Genomic DNA, 27,351 nt, shown 5'->3' with positions numbered 1-27,351 from the left:
TCAGTGCTGGCAGTGAGGGATTAGTGGGAAGCTGCATGCTGTTATGTGGTGTTCACAGTGACAGGTAAGGCCAAGGGGAACTGCTACGTTCTGCACCAGAAGTAAGAAAGAGAAAGGGCAGATGCATTAAGTAAAATGGGGGAGACAGCAGTGTGCTGACATCTGCAATTGACAGCGTGTGAGGTTTACATCCTACCTCCTTGCAACCCGCAGGCTTCATCAAAGCCTTAAAGAAGTTAAGAAGGAAAGTCACCTGGGAAGACTGAAATGGGGAAAAGGGAAATCAGAAGAAGATCTGAAGTGACTGGTGCCTGGAGCGCTGCTCTTGGACATGGATACTAAGATGCCTCAATGTCAAGATCTCAGCAACAACCATCATTATAAGCAAGTCTCACTCAATTCAAAAGAAGGCAAAGCCACACACCGGATCACCAGACTCTGCCTGTTGAAAATGATGAACTAACCTTGTCCAGCACAGGGTCGTCCAGCCGCTGCTGCTCAATGCACTTGTGACAAACTCGGGACAAAAGCTCGTGGGGTTCAATGAAGAGTCTGGAACTCAGCAGGAATGTAAAGATATAGGCTTTCTGTGGGAGAGAAACAAGAAGACTTACTATAAACCATACATTCTGCGGTTTTATTTCCACTGGAACTGATAGGACAGAGCTGAGTGTCCAAAAAGCAGGAGGATTCCTGGCCCTTAAAATGGAACTGGTTACAACGAGTGCAGGAAGCAGCAGCATCTCCTACCTCCATAGCAAAGATGGCCCAGGTACTGGAGACAGCACCACCAGGAATGCACAGAGAGCAGTGAATACTCAGTGTGTAGACTCAGGCATGCCTTTGCTGTACTGGGTTGTGAGCTCAGAAACCCTGGGGTCAGTCACATCTCGTTTCTGCCCTGGAGTCTCACCCTGCCTCCATAAGGGAACACTGAATTTATTCGGCTGCTACTCCACATTTCTACCAGTCTAACTATGCCATATGCAGCGTTCCATCTGAAAGCCGAGGGGAGCAGGCCTGTTGGATAAATCCTTGGACTATTTAAAGTATTCCTGCAGTGAAATTAAAATACATGCATGAATCTTCAGAAATCTGCTTCCCATCCCCTCCTGGTGCCTGGATTATCTTCTTTCCCCCAGACCCAGCCATGCTCCTGAGCAGCGGGTGTAATATTTCATATCACACACTGCTTAATGAAAATCTCACAGCCTAATCTGCCCATTACCTATTTTATTGCCTTTCTGTTCTCTTATAATTAACATGCTTCTTTATTACTTATTTTTAGCTGATCAGAAATTGAGCTGTGGGTAATTTAAAACATGCTGTCTGCTCTGCATTGATAACTTTAGTAGACCTCTAAACTGCCTAGAAGTCAATGCTACTCTGCTGCTTTGAGATACAAGCCTTTCCACGGAGACATATTAGCACTTGAAAGTCTTCCAGTGAAACTCTGTTCTATTCCACTGAGTACGTGCAGAATCTGGTGAAGTCAATGGCTTTCAGGACCATAAACCTGCTTCCACTACAGATCCTCACATTCACCACATAGTGGTGAAGAAACACTGAGTATTCACTGACTGAGTGAGGATCAGGATCTGCGTCCTGTTGTCCAGTGACTGCAAAGTCCCTGTGAGCATGAGCATAACCCTTCGTTTGTTATGAGGCCATCAGAAGCAGCGTTTCTGTTGTCACTGAGGAAATGCTTTGTATCTGCAGTGACACCTGGACAACTTGAACAGCTACTGAAATTCAACTGAATGCCCATTCAGACTTGATTTTTTTTTTTGCTTCATCTAACCCTCCCTGGGATGCACTTCTGAAGTTCTCTTGACAAATTGCTATTTCATCGTCACCACGGATTTTTTTTCTCCACTTTGTTTTCTTATTTAAAGGTAGCATCAAACTCTGGGATCTACTTTTTCAAGGAAACAAACCCAGAATGGTGAAACAGCATTCAAAGCAGTGCATTAATTCATCCAGCTTTTAAATTATACCTCTTAATTCAAAATCAAACACATCGGCACTTTTGCATAAAGCTCTATCTCCATTCATCAAAATTAAACTGTTTATTATACTGTGAATTGCTTACCTCAGGGTAGTAATCAGTGGTAGGTATGAGATGCTGGATTAGAGCATCCAGAGATGCTGAGGTAAGGTTTCCATCCTGGAAGATAAGCCCTCCTTGTTCATCTTCTTTAGAAGTATGTAGATGAGGGCTGAAGCTACATGGGGTAAACATACTGGTAGAACTCAGCGTTTGGGGCATACCTTCCTGCAACACAGAGAAGCTCACGTCAGGCAAAGATCCATCAGATTCATAGCCACATCTGTAGTGTGGTTGTTTGGAAAATCAGAAGCCACTAACGAGAGTTTCCTGTTTGCAAAGTTAACGTTATCCCTTCATTGCATCTTCTTTTAGAGTTGTCATTAGTGGATTACACCTGTGGTGGGAAATACAGAGGAAAATGGGCCATTTTGGTTTGTATCTTTGATGATGATGGTGGCTGCTCTGGGCTCCCACTCCAGTCAAGGGCTCTATGCCAACTCCTCTTTCTGCCACCAGCCCCACACAAGAGAGATGGGGCACTTGAGACTTGGACTTGGGAGGTTCTCAAGGAGAGCAGAGCTGAGCTGCTGCTTCTATCCTCCGCCCTTCTGAGAATGAGGCAGGGAGGACTTAGGGTGAGAGAGGGAGGGAAGAGGGGTGCCACCCCAAGAGAGCCATCAGAGTGGGCAAGGGGCAGCAGCAGGAGCAGATGTCAAATGGAGGAGGATGGAAAAATGGGAAGAGTTGGAGGGCGCAGAGAATGCGCGACCTGATCAAGAGTTTAAAGAGCAAAGGAAAGAGAAATGAGGAAAAGGAAGAAGGCAGACACCTACACTGTTTTTGGAGCCTGAATTTAGTCAGCCCTAGATCTACACTTAGGTACTAAATATACTTCAGAAAGATCCTGAGCACTCACCGACTTCACAAGAGCTGCAGAGTCCTCAGTACCTTTGGAAAGGAGGCTGGGCAAGCTCTGAGCATGCAGCCCACTTCAAGCTTGCTATATTTCAGTTCCTCAGCTTGTATTCTAGGCTGTATTTCAGTTCTGTAGCTTACAATCAGCTTTAGGTGTTTCCTCCGTTGAGCAAAGCTGGGTTTTGGTTTGCTTTTTTTTTTGAGATGGTGAAGCAGGACAGATCTCACCCTGAGGGTTTGAAAGCATCTCCAGTTGCCTCCAAAATGCCCCCTAAGAAACAGCTCTGCTCTCAACTAGAGGCTGGGTATGGGACAGGATAGGGACTGGGAAAAGGACAGTGCACACATACTCCCAGGTCAGCAAATGCATCATCTCGAACAAGGGTCTTTAACACACACGGCCTCTGAAGCCTGACAATTTGCTTGAGCCTTGAGGAGAATGGGCTGCAAGCCAGGCAGGGTGAGAAACTCTGGGAGATACTGGGAGCTTCACAGTGCTGTGGGAAGCTGGGCTGTATGGGCAAAACTCATGACTTCATCCTCCCAAGGAGCATCTTCTGCAGGCTGGGAGCACGGGCTGCCTCCAGGCTTTGCAACTGTGCAAACAGGAGCCAAAAGAGTCAAACCCAACCAATTCCTGCCTCGACTGAAAGGCAAAATAGATCTCAGGGATTTTAGTTGAAAGATCAGAATATCTAAATGGCGTTCCAGCTAGAACGGAAGTCAAAGTGTTTAGTTTTAATAAACATGCAGATGTGCCAGTAAATAAGGCTTTGAGAATAAGCAATTGCTGCTTTTTGTACACATCTCAGACTTTGTGTAGTAAATGGCAAAGACTGCCAAATCCCATTTGTTACTTCTAACACGCGCTACGTACATCTTGTTTCTATGGCAATAATCCCAACAAAGATTACGAGTCCATATAGATCAAGAAATAAATCTCACAGACATATTGCTGTCTAGATGAGGGAAAGCAAAAGTTAGAACAGCTGTGAACTTACAGGACACATGCAGGCTTTGGTGTAAAACAGAACTCAGTGATTTATTCTGTGCAATCCCTCACTGTCAGCACCATTTTGTATTATCAAATCAAAACGTGTCTAAACAGGATATTGCCTGAACTTTTACATCTCATTACATGAGAAATCTTGCTGAAATACATGGTAATACTTCTTAAAAGTTTTTTTTTTTTTTTTTTTAAAACAAACTGAATAAAACCAGCTGTACACATAGTGCTGAGACATCCTCCTTGGGTACTGTCAAGAAATTAAGTTTGACTTTTTACTATCAAGTTCCTGATCTGATCTACAGTTTTCAGGCAAGGCCAGCAGGCCAGCATCAGATCTGTTTTGATCTGAGCTGTTGCCTGGCTGCCACCTCACTTGCCACTGCAGGGAATAATGCTTCTGCCATCAATTATGTGCATTTGTTGCAGACCTGAAGGTTTTAATGTCACGTCATTTTGCTCACTGGGGGGTTTGGAAGGAGCAGAGATGCCCTGCCAACAGCACACAGGCTCTACTGGCAGTGACAATGGCAGTGAAACGCCATGTGTACCTTGGAGGACCAGTCTGATAAACGGTGCTTTGGAGGGAGCACTGTTGGAGGGGTCTTAGTGAAGGGCAGAGCTCCATGCCCTGCCTTGCAAAATGACGGATGGCCCAGGTGGTTGCACACTTACAGCATTCAAACCAACCCTGTGCTCTACAAGACTGACACCTGGAGCTGTGAAAACCACCTCCAAACTGCTTTAAAGAGCAGGTAAAAAAAAAACCAAACCAACCCAAACAATACCTCCCAAAAAAGGAATGGAACCTGCTTCTGGGATGAGTCTCCATTCTACAGGTGCCCCCAGTTGGGAGAAGGCAGGATGTGTAGCTCTTTCCTCGCCTACAGAAAAGCAAGACTGTAACATGGAAAAAAAGCAGGCTGGACCCTACAAAGAGGCAACAAAATAGGCAGAACTGATTTTGCATTTATTTTATCAAAAAGGCAATGGCCACCTGCAGTGGCACAGCGTAACCCCAGCTCCATGCAGGCAGTGCTGAGCAAGAACCAGCACACAAATACCCTGGTTGCCTGCTGGGTCACTTTGCAACAAAGCGTCCTGCTCACTGTCCCTGATGCTGGGGCTGTGTTTGGACAGGAGATTCTGGTCAGGAAATGCTGCAGCTCAGGCATAACTTGCTCAGCTGTGGCTGTTTTGGATAACAGAAGTTGGGTTTGTTGGCAGCGATCCTACCCGCTGCAAAGGAAATGCACTTCTGTGGTGTCACGATAATAACTGAAATGGGGAATCTTCGTTTGCATTTTTATTGCCCTCTGCTCTTTTCTGCTGTTCTTCTTTCTCGCCGTTCATTATCCTTAGCTTTTACTGGCTATTACAGAGTGCTTTTTCTATACGTTCTTATTAATATATTCCACACTTTCTTAAGATTGAAAAAAAAAATTAAGAAATAATGATAATATAATGCTTTATAATCTTTCCTTCACTGTGCAGGACAGCTCAGTGATGAAAACAAGTAATTAATAGACACTTCTCACTGCAAATCTTACAAAACCTTTATGGACTTGATTCACTGAGCCAGAACACAGAACCAAACAATCACCAATATTTGGGACAGAAGCCACCCACAAACCCTGCACTCATCTACATCTGCAAGTGCCTTAAATCTTTGGAAATCCAGTGCCCAAACCTGGAAAGCTGAAGAGGACATGGCTCAGAGAAAGGGCTGCTAACCACACGGCAGCGGGGCCCACCAGCCTGCTGGCAGCCTGTTTCCTCTCCCACTGATGTTTCTCCAGGCTCAAACGTAGGCTGCAGCAAGTGGTCCAACGTGCTAAAGGAGCTGAGATGAAAGCATCCCACCAGCACTGCCCTGCCTGCTGTTACACCACCCCTGCAGCAAGTACAGTTAATGCTTACGTGGACACAAAACGTCCCGGAAATATTTAATGTGTTTTTTAGTGGCTTTGATGTGATAAGCGTTTCATCCTTTTATCAAAAACTTAATCACAGTGTTTACTTTTGATCTACATTTCATCTCTGCCTTCCATCTGCTCTGCTTCTCTCAAGGGAAACAAGAGCTGGTGCCATGTGACAAACAGAGTGGGGCTGCGGATGCATCTTCCCACCCGCTTAACTTCCAGATTAACAAAATAAATACAACTCTTCCCACTCCAAGGATGAAAGGCACGAGCTTCTGAAGATCCCTCACCAGAATTACAGGAGTTGGAGAGGATGGTAAGGGAAGGTGTGGAGTTGGGGTGCCCACCTGTGCCATCACGGAAGCTTCAGACCATAAGGGAGCAGAAGCTCTGGACACAATTCACCGCTCTGTGAGCACAGGCAAGGAGCTCACCCAGGGTGTGGGGGACCCAAGGTCATGAATAACCTGACAAGGCACAGACCTGAATATCCCTAAGTTAGGGATTTTATTATTTAAAAAATTATCATTTAATAATTTATTATCTAAAATACATAAAGCTCTTCCCAATACAGGGATGAAAGGCACAAGCTTCTGAAGATCACCAGAACTATACAGGAGTTGGAAAGGACGGTAAGGGAAGGCATGGAGAGGGAAGCAGAAGAAAGAGAGAGAACTCTGATGTTCCAAAAAGAAAACCATTGCACAGTAATTGCTTCCAGTTGTCAAGACTGTGGTTGTAAACGTTTTTTTCAGCTAGAGTACCTGGCATTAACAAACTCATAATGTACTTGGTGCTGATGTAATTAGAAAACTGGTAGGAGATGTAACTTTACCTCCTCAACAGTTCATAAAACATTCAATTTACAGCCCATGAATTCGTGAGATTGCAGAAAACTCAACCTGTCAATCCCAATACCATTGGAAATGGTTAAATGAGCAATAAATTGAAGGCACGCAACTTACAAACACAAAAGAATCAGCAAAGAAAAGAACCGTGGGATGGGAAAGGTGGGGAAAAAAACACTTAACTGCAATATTCTCCAAACTCAATAGCAATGATTACATTTAGGCACAGGCCGGCTCCCTCTCCTTTCCTATTTATTCCTTGCATCACTGAAGCACTTCACCGAGATTCACATCAATGAGATTGCAAGAGCAGCAAGTGAATTTACGAGCTTTGGTTTCTGGGTATCTAATGAGACACAACACACAGAGGTGTGTGGGGCAGCTCCAACCGAGCTGCAGCTTCCATAGGGCACTAAGGAAGCACATAAAACACAAATCCTCCTAATCCTACTTACACAGGAAGACTCGCACCAAAATGACCTCTGCTGTAAAATGCAGACACAAACTTTCCAGTTTCCCCATAGCAAAGTTCTCTAACCAGAAAGACGCAAAGATTCCACAATTCAGCCCAGCAGACGTGGCCCAGCAGTGATCAGGGCACACAGACAAAGCTCCTGGGGCTCCATCCTCTCCCTGCTGGCACCTGGACAAGTCACGGAGCAAAGGCACCCAGGGCAGGCACAGAAAGCAGCCCGGCTCCATCCTCTGCAGCAATGCTCCAAAACAGAAACACTGCCAGCACTGCTAGAGCTGGGCCTAATTTCATTCCCTGAAAGACATTGCAATGCGACAGAAAAAAGATACAAAAACCCACAGAAATCACTGCATCTTCCTTATTTGCTCTAAGCTGGAACAAGAGCTTTTATTTTCTGAAATAGGCACACCACTGCTTTCAGAGCAGCCAACAGGAGAGGCGCACACACACCTTCCAGCTCCATTTTTTCCATCGTGTCACTGAGAACAATCATAGTGACTCCTGCAATAGAGGCTTACAAGCAACATCTTGCAGTCAAAATACTACAGCAGGAAAACAACCACGCTAACCAATTACCTGAAAATCTGACAGACGTGGCTCAGAAAGAGACCCAGTTTATAGGTAAGGAGGAGACATTAAATCAATTACCAGTACACCGCAAGGAAGAACAAGGTCACCTTGCTAAAGGAATGTTTCTGTTTATGCTCATGTCCAAGTATTTTGTTCAATAGAGAAAAATGAAAACCTGATTATCATGAATTTGGTAGACTGGACTGAAACAGAATGTAAATCAGAAACGAGAAGATTTATGGCCAATTAAATTGAACTCCAATCAAAATCTCATTCAGGCAACAGTTCCCTGGGGGCTTCAATTTGTTAGTGCCACATTTTTTTTAATGCCTTTCTTTTTCATGTAACATCAGCAATAATAAAAGCCCTTCAATAACAAGCCGAGCAGCAAACGCATTATTTATCTTAAAATGCCATCATTGCCTGGAATCAGAAAGCACTGAAAGCACGCACTGTAATCACTCAGGAACAACCCCCCATAAAACCACTGATGTAAAGCTTTTTTCTTAGTCTCGGAACAATTTCTCTTTTCATTAAATTGGTTCAGATCTGAAGTATTTCTCCTGAGTAAGAGCGACTTGGCACCAACCCTGGCACGAGACGGAACACCGGCTCTGATGTCTCAGGACGCCCGCGCGGCTCAGACACTTCCCCAGTATTATGACTGAAGTGCAGGGCCTGTGGCATATCTGTGCCTCATTACTATCAGATTCTCAGCAAAGGAGAACCCCATCAATGTATTCCAGATGCCCTTGACAGTATTCAAATGTACGTTAAAGGCGACAGTCTGGATTTCTCTCCCTTTAGGCTAGGCAATCCATTCTTTGCTCCAACCTGCTGTCTCTCCCCTTGCGCCTCCTGAGTTCCAGGCAAAACCCTTAGATACAAAGACTAAGAAAAGGATAATGAACTTAAATGGAGCAAGGAAAATGCGAGTGCTCAGAGCAGGACTGAGTCACTCTACTTTTTGTTATAAGCAGAATTGGAAAATTTGCCCAGAGTGAAGTCTGAGCTCAATCAGGCACGGACAGAGAGGGGAATCCCGGAACAAAACCATGCAGGCAGCAATTCCCAGAAACCACTGATATCAACAGGAGCCTTCTGGCTCACTTCAGTCCTTGCTGATGGGCCACCGCTGTGAGTGCCTGCAGATCAGCCCGCACATGGATCTCCTTGCTCAGACAGTAGGAGAGGTGAGGGGGTTATTTAGGGATAACCAGAGTTGTCAACCTGAGGGCTGTGTGGTCTTGTAGGGCAGCCCAGGCTGTGACATCATCAAAATTCACACTTAGAAAAGAGAAGGCAGCTGTGTGGATTGTAAGACATAAACATGCAGGTGTACCATTGGGAGGACTTCAGATCTCCTCTTGAGGACAGCTACTACCCCTCCAAACCTGGAAGAATCAAAGGCTTAAAAAAGCAGCGTGGTGAGTCCAGCTCCTGCAGCACTGATAGCTTTGCATGAGCAAGGATGCCTCTCCCCATCTAAATGAACACCGTCTCCATGGCACACTGTCAGAATTACAATAGAAAGCCTGTAAATAAAACAAATATGCAGACTTGAGTCCTCCTCTCATGACATCTTGGTGAGAACAAGCCTTGACAGGAATAAAAACCCTCCCACACTAAGCAAAGCGATTCTGTTCTTTATGCAGAAGGAAGAAGGAAAGCTGTATATCAAACAAATAATTACAAGAGCAGCTTTATCAGTCCCTGCTGATTGCTCTCGGCTCGGTTTGATGATTCTGCCAGCGCTCCGCAGGTTGTTCAGAGAGGTGCATGTCACAACATCTCACTCGCAGTTCTTTCATTTATTAGCACCTACTGCTACCTGTCTCCCAGTCAAAAATCTTTGCATACATTTAGAAATTGGTCTCCTGGAGCCTGTCAGGAAGGCTTAAAAACCTATAAATCATTTTTTTTTTTATATACACATACCTCCTCAGACAGACTCCACATGCATACATGAATGCATAATGATGCACTTTGGGCATTACACATGCACAAGTATATATACATATAAAAATATATATACACACCACACATATAAAAGCATATACACTTTTATATAAGCACACCCCACCACAGTACATAACTACAGCAATTCCAGACCTTCCCCATCACAGCTCTAGTTTGGGTAGGGCTGTGCTTCATATGACTTTTTATTTCCTCCCAGATCTGCTAAAACACGGAATAGGGTCCAAACTTCTTCACAATGTTGGTGCTTCATGAAAAGCCATGTAAGGCCTGCCAGCAGCTCTGATGACACATGAATACAGGATTTCACCTACCGCCTGGGAAGAGACACAGAGTGCAAGGGCTGCACAGCACAGCCAGCACCAGCTATAGAATTTGCTTTTATCATTCCAGCAGCCCCAGAGAACTGCAGACTGATCAGCTGGCTCTCGTACTGTACGAGCAGCATATGGACGCGTCTCCCTAAAAGAAACGAGCTTGTGAGCTTCTAGATATCCCCTTCTGGAGCACCATCTGCACCCGCTGCCATGGCACGACCAGGGCAGCCAGGCACATGCCAGTTCTGGCACCTGCCAGTGCCTGAGGAAGCAGCAACACGCTCTGCAGCTGTCCCCAGATCTAAGCATCTTCACACTGGATACGCTCAGCCCACGCAAATTCAGCCTCCATTTCGGCAGCCAAAAAGCCTTCTACCCACAGATCTTCTCAGGTTGGATTAAGTATTAAAAAAAAACCAAAGGCTGCACTGATATTTAGGATAACACAGCAAGACTGTAGCTGGAAAATAAACCCCTCAGCTTCAGAGAAAGGGCATTTTAGCTTTAACCCACACACCTCAGGTGAGGGTGCTCCCATGCCTTGGGAAGTGCTGTGCTCAGCCCCGACCACCCAAGCAAAGGGATAGGAGCAGTCAGCTGCTGAGCTGGCTAACTGCTCATTAGCAGAAATTAACTCTGCAAGACACTTCTGTGGTCGCTGCTAAGAGTCTGTCATTAAAAGGGACTGCAGACATCAGTTCTTTGTCTCCATCAGAGCCCCAGTTACGTGACGCCAGCTTTGGATTGGTGATCTGGCTCTTTGGAGGAAGCAGGGAACTGCCTGCACTGAGCTGCCCCATCCCAGCTCACCTCTCCCATGGGCCAGCAGCAGACGCATTGCATGAAAGGAGTAATAGTGCTGCAGGGGGCTAAGATACAACGGTTTGCTCTTTTGTAGGTAGAACAAGGTCTTCCCCTACAGCACAGGATTTAAAGTCCATCCAAGATTTGCCACAGTTCATTATTCTCAGTGCCCATCTAAAAATTACAGCCTGCAGGAGCCAGCAAGCAGAAACCCTGGTAGAGCTGGGCTGGGTAGCTTGGTGAAATACACGTGTGCACAGGAGACGACTTATAAGGGGATGGATTTTTTCTTGGCATCCTTTCATCAGTTTTGGTGGTATGAAGCCCAGGGGTGAGTACAGTCCAAGACATACACAAAATGAGCTAAAATCTGAACTGCACTTACTGACCTCATAACTCCTTAGCAGTTGAAATGTGGGTTACAAAGCCAATTTCTATAAAGGACACGTTCAGTTAACAGTGGGAGACTGTGCTGACTCGAGCTGTGTGAGCAAACCAGCTGGTAATTTCCCACATAATCTACATTCATTCCATACTTTTTGGAAGTTCTCCTCTAAAGACTGTGTCAAGGGTGCAAATCCTGTAGATCACTAAGATACATTACCCACAAAAAAGGACACAGCTGATTTAACTCATTACTCCAGCACTTTGAGGAGCCCCAAACGCCACGCTTTTTCTCCCCCTCTCTTTCCAAGGCTGTGGGAACAGCTTGCTTAGCTTATAGACCACATGCATGGTAGGCAAACGCCCCTCCAGACCAGAGCCAAAACATGCTGTACAGACATGGGGAAAGCCCCTGCATTCGTCTATGGACAGGGTCCGACATAAAAACCTGTACTCATTTGTTCACTCAGCATCTCTCTTGAGCAACAGGATGTTTTTTAAAGCAGCAACCACAATTGTTACGAAATCGTGCTATTTTAATAATATGACAAACCACTTGATATAACATTTGAAAGAACACCAGAGTTGTTACCCTTTGGCTAAATGTCTCACCCTTACTTAATCTTCTAAGACTCCAGACCTGCACAGACAGAGACATTCACAACAGGACTTTAAACACTGCAGGGGAATTTCTGGTAAAAAATTATGCATATACAGATATGCAAATATATGTCAGATTTGCAAAAGGAAGAGTCTAATGTCACCTGTAATCTCTTGAGCACAGAGATTTATACACGCAATTGAAAAAACCCTTGTCTTCCCACACCTGCATGGGAAATTGCATGAATCACAGGCTCAGATTAGGTCAGGCACTGACACATAGCAGGAGCCAAATTCAAGCCACCTGATTTCTGTTCAGTGGTCACAAAAGGCATCAAGAACTTCAAATCAGTGTGACCACTCAAAAAGTATGCTTCTGCTGCCTGTGGATAAGGACAGTCAGTCCCCGCTCTCCAAATAAAGCCAATTGCTCATGTAAATGTTGACAGTGCCAACATGGGCTTTTGCCTTTAAAAATTCAGCTTCTGGTATTTGCAAATTTTCCAGGAGTGCTAATACCAAAACCAGGAGCGTGCTGCTTGTCTTGAAATGTTTATCCAGCTATATAATCACTTCAATTTGAATAATTCTAAAGGAGCTGAGCCAGCAGCCTGTTTCAAACAATGAATATTGATAGGAATTTGCAAGCACAGGTTTACGATCAGTTTAAGGCAGTAACCAGAAGAAACATACAGCATGTTGTTAAGTGGCCGTAAAACAAACAAGACAGGTCTCAAAAGCTATTCTGTACTACTTAGAATTTAAACAATAATTACAGACCAGTGATCAAGATGGTAGCAGCGTGTCCACAACTTCCATGGCTGGATCTTCTCTGCTTCCCTGCCAAATACACCACATGGATCCAAAAGTTGGAATACAGCACCAGTTGCACTCACACAAACATCAGCTGTGGCAGGAGTTTGCAGAAGGATGGACACGGGACAGGTGATTTCATTGCTGACTGCAGACAGGATGGACACAGCATATGGCAGGCTGATCAAGAAGTCATCTGAACTCCATAAGGAAAAGAGACTGGAAGTGACAGATGTAATGAAGTGCTGCATTCAAGGCAACGAAGCCTTGGGTTTGAGCGTTGGTTTGTAAACAACACGAACTAGATGAGAAAATGTAAGAATGGCAGACAGATAAGTTCAGCAAGCTTTTGTCAGTACAACCAAGGAGATGAAATGCCATATACAAGCAGCAGTGCACCTTCTCGTGGTGTACTGTGACACTGTTGATGGTTGGACTGGACAATCTTGAGGCCTCTCCCAACATTGGTGATGCTATGATTATGCTTTGGACAGAGCATGCGGTTATTGAGTTCCTTGATGTGGTGCCTTAAGATCCAGGGTGCTTTCCCCACACTTCAAATTCTTGAAGTCCATTTCACCTTTCCTTGATGTACTTTCAGACAGCACTGAAATTGCAGTTGGTATTTCTTTGGTAACACGCAACACCAAGAGAATCCATTTAGGATGGAACTAGGGAAGTAACCAGCTGGAAACCCATAGTGAAGGAAAGCTTGCTTGTTACCTTCCTGAGGGATGTGGGGGAGGGTAAGAGTTAATGGAAAGATAATCAGGAACTCTTCAGGGATATTAGCTTCTAGGCCAGGAGCATATATACAACCTGAGACTTGTTTGCATATCAAGAGACTACAGGAAAAGGTGTGACAGCCAAATGCAGCTTATGAAAATATGGCTATCTGTAAAGCTGATAGCTTCTTTGCATGTGAAAACACAGTCCTAGCATTCAGCTTGGCAACTGAGGCTAAATAACATCAATATGCCTGTTTGGGGCAGCCTGCACAGTGAAATCACTTATGAAATTTATACTGCTTTCAGCAGATACGCCTGGGACTCAGGGAAATAAGCTGGGTGATTTTCTCTACTTTTTTAATAATTTTTTTAATGGATTTCAAGGATCCATGCTTGAAATATCCATGAAAATGAAATACTTGGGCTTTAAAACAACCTAGAATTTGGAGATTGCTCACAAGCATCAAGCTATACTACATCAGGACTGGATTCAGCTTTAGACAGAGCTTCAGCTGTTTCAGTTCTCCAATGAGTTTTATAACAGATTAAAGATTGTTTTCTAAGTGAAGCTATCTGAAGATCCCATCTTCATGCCATGGCTCTAATTCCCCTCCATTCCCAGCTGGTTTACATAAGTGCCACCACGTGTGGGCCAGCTCTGTGCCCTGACCTCCCTGCCAAGTCCAGCACAGAACTCCCCTTCTCTCCCTGCTCCGGACTGGCTGGCAGTGTCACGACACACTATTAAACGTATGAAAAGGAAGGATTACTGAAAGCCTTTCACTGGGCTAAGTGCTCAAACACAGGATTTTATTATTAGAATGTTTTGTCAAAAAGCAGGATATTGGCCAAGATTATCTCAATCTGTTTTGTGATCATTTCAGTGAAATCTTTCGTGTTGGCCAAATCCAGAAATGTGTGGGAAATTAAGTTATTTATCCCATTATGGCTCTTTTACTGCGCAAATGACCAACACCCTTCATTACTGTCAGGGCATTTTTAACACGTGCCCATCACGCACAAATACATGATACTTTCTTGTTTATAATTTTTATTAACATACTGAATATTTAGATGGCTACCACATAATTACTCAGGGGGAAAAAGTCTTCCTCATAGCCATGGTGCCAATTCACCACCATGTTACAGGACTGTAGCCCGTTTTACCATCTGAGTCACTTCTCAGCAGGAACTCAATTCAGAAGTTCCCAAATTTGCCACTTTTTAAACATCCCTTTTTACATTGCAACTGTTCTTCACTCCACTCCATTGACACACACACAAGCCAGCAGAAGCTGGAGTTGGAAAGTTACTCTGGAACTCATTCGTTATTCAGTGCCCACTCCTACAGCAATTCCCAAATGACCCTCCCACAAGAACAGGGCTCCCAGCACCACGTCTCCATCCTCTCTAGAATATTTCTTGCCATTGCATTTGCAAAGTTTTGAGAACTTTCTCCTTTTCTAGGCAGTCCAATGACACTTTTGATTTGCAAGTATTTTATCCGATGAGCAGTTTTGCTATCTCTGCACGCATCTCACTCTCACATTTGTACTGGCTTTCTTCCAGCCAGGAGACTTAGAAGAACCCTGAAGAGGTCTTTGTACTCAACCCAAACCTTCTGCTGAGCTGTGGGCACTGTCTGTAAAGTGCCTCTATGAAAATGACGTCATGGTGTGACAAACTTGTTCTTCCCACAGTAAAATCTGTTTGGCACACAGGTCAAAACCAAGCTTTTTCAAATTGTCAGCATCTTGAGTTCAGTCTTGCAGCTGAATACCAAGTTGTGCTCCTTCCACTTCATGTCTTGCACATCAGCAACAATGCGAACTCGGCAATCAAACCTGAGCTGGCGTTTTTTGTGATGACTCACAGAGCTGATTAAAATACAATTGCTCTCCCAGATCTGTACTGGCTCAAAACGGCTGCAAATGTATCAAAGAGGTGTCTCTTAATTCCCCACCCTTTGTTCAGAAAATTAAACACACACAGAGAAGAGACAGATGCAGTAATGGAGCATGCATTTTGCCCTCATTTGTAACCAAGCCAATCCTTAACTAATGGGGCTTGATGCAGTTGTACATTATGATTTCAAATGGGCGTCTTTACTCACGCTGAGTTATGCGCTCCGAGAGTAGCAGGAACAAAACCGGGCACTCACAAACTGAAGCATTGAGCAATAAGGCTGGAGACAGACTCTGTAAGTTAAAATGACATTTAGTAGCATAACAGCCACATAACCTCAAGATAGAGGCTCTTAACCCATAGCAGGCTTATTTCTAATGCCGTATTTGTCACAGGTGACATGAAGTTACACACTCCCCAGACAGCAGCAGCATACAATAGAGAAACCTTCAGTCGCTCTGAAGGCAAAAAATATTTGTCCTTGTCACCCAGCAGAAGGTGGTAACCCCAGCCCAGCGTGCTGTAATCACAGCAGCACAGTGAAACCACGGGGAGGAAAATTAAAGCAGGAGAGAGGCAGTGCCTACCTTCCAAATCGATTTCTCCTAAGGCATGCCTCTAACCCTGCTCTGCAAGACGCTGCTGCTGTGCACTGGCGATGTCTTTAAAAGCCTCTAAAGCAGTCAACAAACATCGACCTCCTAAACAGCAGCCCAGATCCTCCGGATGAACCTTGGATGTGACTCAGCATGGGAATACAGCCTCAGAAGCACAGGGCATTCTCTTCAAAACGCTCAAACTGCTTCAAATCGCTCCTCCTTCTTCCTGGCGTTTTTAATTGTGCCTTTTTGGGCTACTATTTTAAAAGTTCGGGCCTAGGGAAAGTTCTGCCAAGTCCTAGCAGAGCACAATGTAATTTTAAAATTGCAGCCTGACAAACTGCTGCTTAGAGAGAGCGATCATCTTAAATGACTGGGCAGGCTGCTCCAAATCGCTGCTTTACATGAGCAGAGAAAGGGCTGCAAGAACGCGAAGCGGTCACTGCTCTGAGCCCGTGTGGGTCCCAGGCTTCAAAGCTACCTCACACGTCACCACAGTGCTAAGGGAAATCCTGCAGAATTGCACTGTCCTTAGTCGGCCTGAATTCAGCCGCTGTGCTGAAACGTCAGGATGGCACCGGTGTGAGGCTGCTCATGCCCTGATCCAACTCCAGACTGCTACCGCAGGGCTCCATCAAACACAAATAAATCATGTCTCCCAGATACAATTAAATCCCTTTGTGTTACTGAAGTCTGAGCTGGACTGAGCACTAGGGGATATTATGCAGAGATTGGGCACCCAAGGAGCAGAGCTGATGCTCTAGGCACCGATCTGGATTCAGGCTGGATGCAAGACTGAAAAAGCAGTGATGGGTGATCTTGGTAGAGATGAAAGAAACACCTGTTCTCGTTCCTTCAGGCCGCCCTGCAGCTTTCAGCCCCATCAACAATCACACACTTGGCACAAGCAGAACAGTCCCAGACAAACACCGCAGCATGGTTCCACCAAATTAAACAGGAATGGTGTCTGAATGGCACCTCCACTCTCAATCCTGGGATCTGACTCAGCTCCTCCAGGACCACAATGTGAAGGGATGCACAGGAGGATTTGAGAAGCCATCAAAGGGAAAGGAAGACATAGAGCACTACTCATCCCTTACTCTGTACAACCATACTGTAGATACTAGGATAACATGTGGCATGGGGGGGAACAGCAAAAGGCTGGGAAGCAGCTGGCAGAAACTGAACCCAAACTTCAGGAAAAAGCAGTATTGAACAAAGTTCTAGCCCCAGTTCAGTCTCTTTTAGCCCCAAACATGCCCATACCCTGCAGTTGTCCCTCCTGGATCCAAGGTGAAGGTCAGCACGTGACACGTCAGCCCCACACTGCTGACCACCTTGCTGGTTGCCTACCTTCACTGTGTAAATATGAGTTTACTGATGAGCCACAATCAGATGCTCACACTGATTTATCTGGGGGGAATGCATCCCTCAATCTGCCTAGAGGGAAGAACAAATTCACTTCTAAGAGTTTACAGACTTGCTCGCAGCAGGTGAGCATCCCTGCTTTCCAGCTTCAGCAGTCTATAGAGCTTTACTTGCTGCTGGCTGTGACCTCGAGCATTAGTGCTGTAAAAGACTTACATTTAAAGCATATTAGTAACACTTTTTAATGATGAGAGAGGCATTTCAGTAAACAGTAAATTGTGCAGAAGCTCTGCTTGGCAGAGTTATCGATAATCCTATTAATGACAAGGTGCAATTTACAGCAAACTGACAGTGGAAAGGAGATACAGCACTTATGTGAAACAAAAAGATAACAATATTATTTCATTGACTGTGCTTTCTCTTAATTGCCTTGTTTTGTACGCTTGAGGCACACAATCTATCATGGATGAAGTTGTTTGTTCATAAAACAGCACGCAAGAGGTTTTTAATCCAAGATCCCTGTAGCTGCATTTCAGGATTTATTTCAGAATTGTCTTCAATTTTTCTATTTTGCACAAGTTTATCCTAATATTAGGAAGCACTTCTCTGAAAAGAAACTGCTGTGCTCAATTGTGCCACTTGCACTTCATTACGGGACTGCTTACAAAGGCTTTATTCAGCTGGACTGCACAAAGAGACGTGATTTGCAAACCAGACCACAGCTCCCATGTCACTTGTCTGTGCCCCAGGTTGGCAGAGAAGGGTCCCCAGCCCTCAGGACTCAATCCAACAACCATTCATCTGCGTGCGTCAAAGTGACCCACGTTCAGTGCATGTGTCATAGCAGAGGCACTGAGAATTCGGGGGGTTGGACTCGATGATCCCTTCCAACCCCTCTGGTTCTGTCGTAACACCCTTTGCACAAATACAAAACAACCCTACCAAAGTGAACGCTGTCATTTTAACATTATAAGCAAGTTTCATTCCTAAGAATGTATCCATCCTATTAACAACAACAACAAAAAAAAACCCTGGAAACTTTCAGGACTGCAGAAAGACACATTTGAGGCTTGAGAATCAATTAAATGTTTTCTTTTCAACATTAACTCATCTTCAGGTGTCTGCGTGGGAGGGCAGACTGATGGTTACTCAACAGAGGAACTCGAGGCTGTCTCCATATAATGGAAACAATAGGCAGTCTGAAAAGATGTGCTTCAGACCAGGCCAGGGCCCAAACGCAGAGGAAGAGACTGGAAACATCCTGTAAGAGAACTGCTTGGCTCGAGCTTTTGTGTGGTTTTCCTTCAGCTTAAGATTCCCAAGGCTCTCACAGACAGGTTTGATCCTTACGCCACGAACAGCTAAAATGCCCAAGGTGCACATTTTTGTACCATATCTAGCGCTAAGAATGCAAACTATGCTGGGAATGAAGATGATGAATAAATGTATTTTATTCGTAGCTTTAATTATTGGGTGAATTCCATTTACCACCTAGAACGCGAATGCGGTTTATTGCAATAATAAGCATTAGGCACAAATCCAAGCAAGGCAGAGGGGGCATTAAATTGTGCTGGCGTTTGTTGAAAGCATTTGACATTTCTCCATTTCATTTCCTGGGTGCGACATCATAAATAAGCTCAGTAAACTGCTGCTTAAAGCCCTGACCAATGTGAAACCCTACTTGATGGATTTATTTCAAGTATGCCCTGTCCTCCAAAGCTGCTGGGAAACAACAACTTGTCACTGCCAGCCTGATGGTTCTGGACCCTACATTGTAACGTCTGCAAAGCCATTTCCAGAGCTCACATGCAGAGTTGCTGAAAGCAACTGGGAGCTGACAGCTGCTGGCTGTGGTGGCTGGGGAGGCAGCAGACAGCCCGAGTGGCGTTTTGGTGTCCTGCATCTCTTGCATTGCCAAAAATGGAGACTGCATCAAAATGAGGAAACAGACTTGGATTTTTTCAATTCATACTCCACGGTTTAGGAGAACTAGAGAAATATTCCTTGCTTAGGATAAGAACATTAGCCCATCTTCTCTTACAGCTCTACTCCCCCAGCAACCAAGTTGACTTAGTCAAAAGAATTCAAAGTCATTCAGAACTCCATCTTGCAAAAATCATCAGCTTAACATTACATGCCTCTGGCAAACACTAGCTGAGGATGTTCCTCCAGGTGTGTGCTTGTTAAAGCATACATACTGTAGGCCTCCTCCACACAGATGACTGATGTTAAAAGCACTGGAACATGCACTTCCCAACTCCCACAGCCTTAACTTGATGCACACTGCAGACAAGATGGCCAGAGGTTGCAGTTAGCTCAGCTGAACAGTGAAAGCAGCAAAACCATTTCAGTTCTGGGATTCTACGCCTTCCTTTTCTCCAGCTGATGGAAGCTGGTAGCTCACACCACCAGAACAGTGCACACCTACCTTTGGGTTTTCCCACTCAAAGCTGTTTCCCAGTCTCAGTTACAGTGCAGCAGCTGATATCTCAGTCCCAACCCCATATGTGTCCCTGCACAAGACCATTTGCCACCCACCGTCCTCTGCATGTCCACAGAGTTCTGTAGCAGCATTTCCCTCTCACATACACACAGCGTGGCTCTTTGGCCTCTGACTCCAGCAGGAGCTGCTGCACAGAGGGAAAGAGCCCAAGAAATCTCCATGTTATCATGGCCTTCCACAAACAACTTCAAAGGAACGCAGAGATCCTATCTCCAGGATAGCTGGGACAGCACTACCTGCGCAGACTTGGTCCAGTCCTTCATCCTGCAACTTAGAGGATCTTCATACAGCAGAGAATTCAAGGCCACGTCGGCCAAAGCCTGAGATGCTGTGCCCACAAGACGGTCATCTGCTGCTTCTGGGCAAGTGTGACAACACCTACAGCCCATCCCATAGGAGACAGGTGTTTACTGCAAGGTGTGCAGCAACCACCATTGTTTTTGGTTAATAAGTATTCAAATCTTGCTTTGTTTTGTGTTCCAGAATTACTTCTACTAGTTTACTAAACACACATAATTACATTTCCATTAATACAAAACCCATTTCCTGTCATGCCTTTACATTCAAATCAGCAGCTCAGCAATACTCGAATGCACATCTGAAGGATGGCAATCCCTGGGAGCTTCTGGGTGCATCTTTACAGAAGAATCTTTGCCTGTGAAGCAGAGAACAAGAGCTACACCTGTCACCAAAAAGTAAACAACACAGTCTTGAAAAAACACCATGGGTGCCAGTGTGCAGCTGCAAAGCCCAAGGGGAGCTCCATATGCTGCTAGATTTCTCCTTACTGCTATCAGACAGGGGCTCCCTGGGCTCTGCATGAGTTGCTGGGGATGGAGCTGGGCCTGGCCCTGCTCACAGCTCCACAGGAAGCCTGGCACTCTTCTGTACATCAGATTTCCAGAGCACTACAACTGCAAGGACTGCCAGTTCTGTAGCAATGCTTCACTCACGCTCACGAAGTCACTTGTGGGTTTCCACAACCGGCAGACTCTTAGGGTTACCAAATATCCTACAAGAAAGCACTGGAGAACTTAAACACATCAGGGTTTTCTGCAGAGGAAACCAGCTGAGCTTCACCTGCACATGCCAGCTGCAGAAGAATGACAGGGCAGAGAGGGAACAAAGCCACATGGTCCCAGCTCTCTCCTACCAACCAAGGTTCCCTCAGCATACTGCCCTGCTCCATGCTGGGCTGCCATCAGCAGTTCCTTGCACACGCTCAGCACAGCCTGCCCACAGCTCACATCGCCTTCACACACCCCAAAACATGAAGTTGCAGGGTGGCAAAGGTAAGGATGGCACAAGGTTCCTCCCCTGGATGGATCCTTGTGCTGTGCCAGCCGGTGCTGCGTTATGCAAAACTGAAACTGCTCCGGCTCCACATTAGCATTCTGGAGCACAACTTTATTCTCCTGCCTCAGAGACCAGCCCCTGTTTTACATAAATCTTTAATGAAATGCTCTGCCTCAAGCACCGATGCCTACGCACAAAAGGCAGAGTTGAAGGAAAACAAGGTTTTGCCTCCAAAAGAAAAAGCATTTCTGTGGATAGCACATGGAAATTACACTTGCTATGCCCTGCTGGGATGCCTGGAGCACCACTAAGGAGAGGATACAGCAAGGAGGCAACAATTTCAAGTACTTTCCAGAAAAGCAGGGAAAAGATTGGTTTGACTGCGGTACATCTGGCACACAGCAGGGCCAACCCATCTCCCAACACACGTGCCCAGTTCCTGTGTGCGCAGGAGGTCGTAAGCTGCAGTGCCACATTGCCACTGAATGTTCCTCAGCAGCACAACGGCTTCCCACCCACCAGGAAGCTGTTTTCAAAACCTTCAGACTTAAACAACAACAAAAAAACAGAAAAAATAATAAAAAAAAAAAACACACACACCAAAAAACACACAAGCCTCTCAATTTTATATTCCCTCTGGGATCATGAGCGCTTGTGGTTAAGGCTGTCAAGTGCTGCAAGTCCTTCTTTCATGAACAGAAAGGTTGTAAACATTCATCTTCTCCCACAGCACACGCTAAATAAAAAGAATAATGGAAATCAACAGTACCATTATGATCAAGGAGCAGAAACTGCTATTTTAAGATGAATCTCGAAGTATCGTGAAACCAAAGATAAAATCATAGAGACTGGCAATACTGTGCAGTGAGGACAGTTATATCCCAATACAGAACAGTGACCAGGAGATGTTATAAGGCCACAGAGCTGAGAATGCAGACTGCAGTGCCAAGACATCAAGCATTTAAAGGCTTCATAGTGGAACGCTTGACTGATGTTTTCAAAGCAGACTCCAGGAATTAAGACATGTATCTTCCATTAATCTTAATGGAAAATGTTTGTTGAAATCCCCAAGACTGCTTTGAAAAGTAAGTATTTCAACTTCACAGTCTGGGTTGGATGCCTACATTTTCATTTTAATATTCACATCTGCATGTTGGCCTGAGGTCAGCAAATCATTTAAATGTGTGCTTGAACATGCATCAGCCAACAGGCTATTCATGTGCTCAGTATTAAGTAAACATACAAACATCCCATCCAGAAGAGCTGTTCACATGGTTCTGCTTTGCTGAACCAGTGCCTAAAATCTGCAGAAAGGCTGCCATAAGAAAGTTAGTACTTTGCCAACAAATGCCATGCCTGTTCTTATAGACAAAGGCAATCTTGGAGACAAACTTCAAGACACACTCGTATCTTTGAGGTTGCTCGTGCACCTTGGCTTTCTCCTATGTATTTTAGGCTTCCAAATCAGGGATTAGAATTGAGTTGAAGAATCGGGCCCAACTGAACAGTTTTCAAACATCCTTGTTTTTTTCTGGACAGCAAGAGTCTAGTTTAGGTTTTCCATATTGCCTTAGCAGCTATTACGAAGATTAAGAAACAAAGCAAGAAAACCTTCCAATTCGAATCACAAAACTCTTAAAATAACAGTAAAGTGGTGTAAAACAAATCCAGCTCCTCAGCTGGATTTCAAATACACAAAATGCAAAAGGCTTTGGCAATTCAAAATACCTTCAACCTTGGTTTCCCTTAGTCCTGCAAGACAGCTCAGGACAGGAGTGGAACTCTGGGATTTGAGCTCAGTGCCCAAGGACTGGCAGGGAGTCACCCCCTTGAGGATCAGGCATTTTGGGAAACATCACCACCACCATGTGGACACAATCTCAGACTTGGGAACAGAGTTCCCCACAAACATAGAAGTATTTAGATGTCATCATCAGATTCTTGTTTGCCCCAATCAACATGAGTCTGACAATAAATTAATGAGTCCATGCACACAACATTTTAGCTTTTTAAAGCCAAATAGTTATTTGTGGCTTTATTTTAAAACTCAGAACTCAACACCAGCCACGTAAAAGCTCAGCAGTTTCCATTTGCAGATGCATCCAAGGTAAGCAATAAGTAGGTAAGACAGCAGTTTGATGTTAAACATAATGTGGTGTGACCATGCGCAACATGAAGGAGCCATCCCACTCTCCCACGCTGCCTGTTGCTTCCCCAGCAAGGGAGCAACTGGCAGACAAGCGAGGCAAGTCTGCTGTCTGCTGAGCTAGCAGAAAATTAACACACCAAGAGGGGGAAGGAACCCTCCAACGATTCTTTTGCCCCTTATCAAAACTGAATGACTCACAAAACGAGCCCGATGAGTCAGCTGCTGTTGGCCACACAACCTGCAAACCTGAGGCAAGGGAGGAGATGCACAACTGCAAAAAAGGAGAGAGACCATCCATTTTGGCATCAGTTCCCAGTTAGGGTAAAATCTTCAAACCCTGCTCTTGGTAAACAAGTGGCATCCAGCACATGTGGGAGAGACAACAAGTGCATGGCTTTTTGGAGCTAGCCAAGAGACAGAGGCAGGTTTGCAGAATAATACATAACCAGTACATGCAGAGACGAGCACGTAAAAAAAACCACAGCACGTGGCTGGCAATCTGCATTATACTCTCACAGCTGTGCTGAGGCAAATGCAAAGGGAGGGCACACATTTGTCCTCTGCTCCATACAGCTGTAAGCTTGGCCCAAGTCCTGCCAAGCAAGGAGTGCCATCTTTCATACCAAACCTCTCCTCCCTCCCTGAAACACTCTATTTCTGTGATTTGGAAGAAAGGACACATGAGAGAGGCAGAAAGACTCACCTACCCAGGGTGCAGGGGTCATAGGTGCCAAAGGTACATGGCCCATTTACACTGGTGGTACCACATGGGTTGGCAGCTATCAGCCTCAGCTACTCACTGCTGGACAACTGCATGAACTTCCATCTGTCTGGGGTGGCCTGAGCTGCGTCCACATGGTCCTACACACATCCAGCTAAAACTAACTGCAACACTTTCATATTCTTCCCACTAGTGACTCCAGCAGCAAGGGAAAGCTACAGTATTTCCTGCATATGGTTTTTACCATGGCACTTCTGCACTTAAAGGCTTTCATGATCTACATCTTCCCAGTACAAGACTTATGTGGCACGCACCAAGAATCACAGCACATGCTGCATAAAGAACCAGGTTTCCCTGAACTCACTTCTGTGTGAATGACAACATCATTTTCAGAGAAAGGAACTCGCTCTGATCCACCCGAGTAATTCCGCTGATTGGAGTCGCCAGTTGATTGCTCTGTGGCTCATTGATTATGCTCAACGTGAATAATTACATTACAAAAATAAGCTGGCGCAGACAGTACCAAAGACAAGGCAGAGCAGCGTGGGATGGCAGAAGCAGCGTGCCCACCTGCATGAGGGCCACACGAGCAGCCTGGCTTCAGCAGGACGTGCTTGTGGGGCTGCAGAGAACCAACCTCCCAAAGGTCTGCAGCTCATCTGTTCTTCTCAATGCTCCCAAGTGGATGGGCCACTTCATGCCATGGTCCCAGACATGTGTTTAATATGCATGATGGTGCTCTGGAGGGCAGCGTGTAAGTGAAGCAATGCTAAACATGCTGACAAAGGCAAGGGAAGTGACCTGGAAATGACAAAGTGAAGCAAGGCTAGGAGCAAAGACGAAGCAGCAGAGGAAAAGCATCTGCACGGTTATATTGATAAAGCCCGCCAAGCAAAGGTGATGGGTTTTGTCTGATACAGCTGGTGCAATGCAGGCGTTGCTAAGTGTCTCTGGCTTGGGCAAAAGCTCTGTAGATTGGCAGCCAGAAGATTAATCTCACGCTGCCCAGAAGTAGAAGGGGGGGGAGGCTACACATGGAAGGAAAAAAAAGCTACTTTATTTTTTCATCACGTAGAATATTACATCAAATGGAAGAGACGCACTGTCCTGAACACAGTAACAGCTTCCTGGCAGCAAGCACAGAGTTGCCAGACAATTCTTAGCAGCTTAAGCCATAATTCCTAAAGCTGAGGTCCCTTTTTCTATTAAAAAAAAAAAAAAGTAGCAGAAAAAAAAAAAATCACTTTTAATATCCAAAAGGAATCACTCATAAAAATCAAAGATCAATCCTAAAACTAAGGAGCTACTTTTCATGATGGATGATGTTTTATGCACTGCAAGAGAGAAGCCAGTTTCTATTTAACTAATGAAATTTGGTAAATGAGTGTATTTCCTGCACTACTAACTACAGACTTACCCTTACAAAGTACATTATGTTAAATTGGAGAACGGCCCATTATTCTGGAATAAAAGACTGCCCACTGGAGAGTCTGCACTAAAATAAGTACTCCAAGAATACTTTCATCCTGGAATACAGTTTATTTGCAAGCAGACACCAAGCAATCCTTAAATACAATGATTTGTCTTAGAGGAATCCATACAGTCAAAGATGAAGCCCAAGCAGCCAAAGAAAACACTGTAGCTGCGCCTGAAGTTTTACACAAAATCTCGAGAGACAGGGATGAGTTGCCTGCTGTGAACATAGGAGCCTCAGGGCACATGCATGCTCTGCAGCACAGAGGCATGGACTGGCTCTGTACTCTGCACCAGTCCATGCAGACAGCACGTCTCTCTATCCCTCTCAGCTCCTCAAAACCACAGCACACTCAGTAAACAGCAAACTGCAGTATGTGCTGTCTGGAGTTAGCTCAAGCATTTGGGCACTGTGCTGCACTGCAGCGTACAGGCAGGAAGGGACAAGCATCCCCAGCACTGCGAGGAATTCCACTGATTTAGGCATCATCATCCCAAGAATGTGGATGATACGGCAGTGGGGAGCACAAACATGTACTGGCTCCCCCTTCAACACTGACAGCAGTTTTCTTTGTGGTCCCCAATGCCTGGCACCCTTAACCCTCATGGCATAGGCACCACTAAGAACACTGACAGAGAAGAAGCAAGATTAGCCAAACCCTTTACACTAGGTCACACTACACCCTTTACACACAGGTCACAGCCTGAAGGGGCAGTCCACCTGGTGGGCTCCTAGGTGAGAAAAGCCTTTGGGACTGACAGTGTCCTCACACCTTCCTTAGGCCAGCAACCAATACCCCTTGGCAGACTATGTGCTACCAACACAGAAATACCATTCAAGTTATGCCCTGGGATAATAAGCAACAACCTTACCTCCTCAAGAACATCTCTGTGCTCTCTCACCATGAACAGCCAATGTCAACTCACCAGGACACCAGACTCTTGACTTTCATTCCACTAAATTATTCACAGCAGAAGTGTCATTTCAGCAGCGTAGATTCCCTACCATTATAAATATTTTCAAATCACGACTTTGCTTTCCTTACACCTGTGGTGTCTTAGACCACACCGGTCTCCTCACCTTTAGGCTACACTTGGTCCCTACCCTACTGGAAGACACAGAAAAAAAGAGCTCTCTCAAAATCTTCAGTAGCAGCATTAATATCGATTTCTTACTGAACAGTTCTTTTTCCTATTCCTCCAAATTGTCTCCTCCTATCAGAAGGCCCAAGTATGTGCCCACTCCATCTTCAGAATAATCAATATATTGATACAGAAGTGAATGCCCTGCAGGACATCTTTTCAGTGCTTTAATACTGACTTTTCCCTATGGCTGTTTGAACTAAATCCATTCTAAACCTTAACTTCGCTTCTGTACCAATGATTTCCAATTTAAAGGCTTTGCATTGACAATTACACTCATGCAAGCAGATACCTGTGTGTACATCTCCATTAATACTCTAAGAGACACTTGAATCCTTTAAGATTCTTTTCAAAACCTTTTATTATATTCCCACAATGCCAGTAGGTTACCAATTAACCTTTCTGCAACATCACTTTGTCCAACATTCATAGAAGCTTTTCTCTCTACACAACAGTCAACTACATCACAGAACCATGCGTTGATCTCCCCATATGCAGATACAGAGCCCTGGCTGGGCTATAACCATGCTTTTTGCTAACTTAGGGATGGAAACACTATGACTTGTATACAACTTATATCCTCTTATCCACACTTATTTCTTTGGTTCAGAGCAGCACCGTTGAGCCACGCCCTGAGAATCATCACTGTATCTTCAGTGATCTGATCAGCAATGCCAGCACTGTCAGGTAACACAGATTTGGCACATTAAGGAAAATGGAACAGCCCCAGGAGAGCAGATAAGCACTGTTGTAGCAGCTGGGATATACCTTACTCCAATCTCCCA

The 27,351-nt window shown here is 45.0% G+C and overlaps 1 protein-coding gene across 2 annotated transcripts in view; it reads right to left on the bottom strand.

The window, feature by feature from the left end:
• RASGEF1C (RasGEF domain family member 1C) overlaps nucleotides 1-27,351 on the bottom strand; it is a 71,447-nt gene that overhangs the window by 29,633 nt on the left and 14,463 nt on the right. Inside the window, exons 2-4 of one of the 2 annotated variants that reach the window (XM_048960214.1) lie at nucleotides 15,523-15,607; nucleotides 2,093-2,275; nucleotides 465-587 (exon numbers count right to left, since the gene is read on the bottom strand). In XM_048960214.1, coding sequence (XP_048816171.1) covers nucleotides 465-587; nucleotides 2,093-2,269 — 300 coding nt within the window. In that variant the 5' untranslated portion in view covers nucleotides 2,270-2,275; nucleotides 15,523-15,607. The remainder of the gene's footprint in view (nucleotides 1-464; nucleotides 588-2,092; nucleotides 2,276-15,522; nucleotides 15,608-27,351) is intronic. The other variant, XM_048960213.1, reaches the window with a different exon arrangement.

The sequence above is a fragment of the Lagopus muta genome, chromosome 14, assembly GCF_023343835.1.
Source record: "Lagopus muta isolate bLagMut1 chromosome 14, bLagMut1 primary, whole genome shotgun sequence".
NCBI lineage: Eukaryota > Metazoa > Chordata > Aves > Galliformes > Phasianidae > Lagopus > Lagopus muta.
Note: the sequence above shows the minus strand (reverse complement) of the source record. Positions and strands in the feature narration are given on the sequence as shown.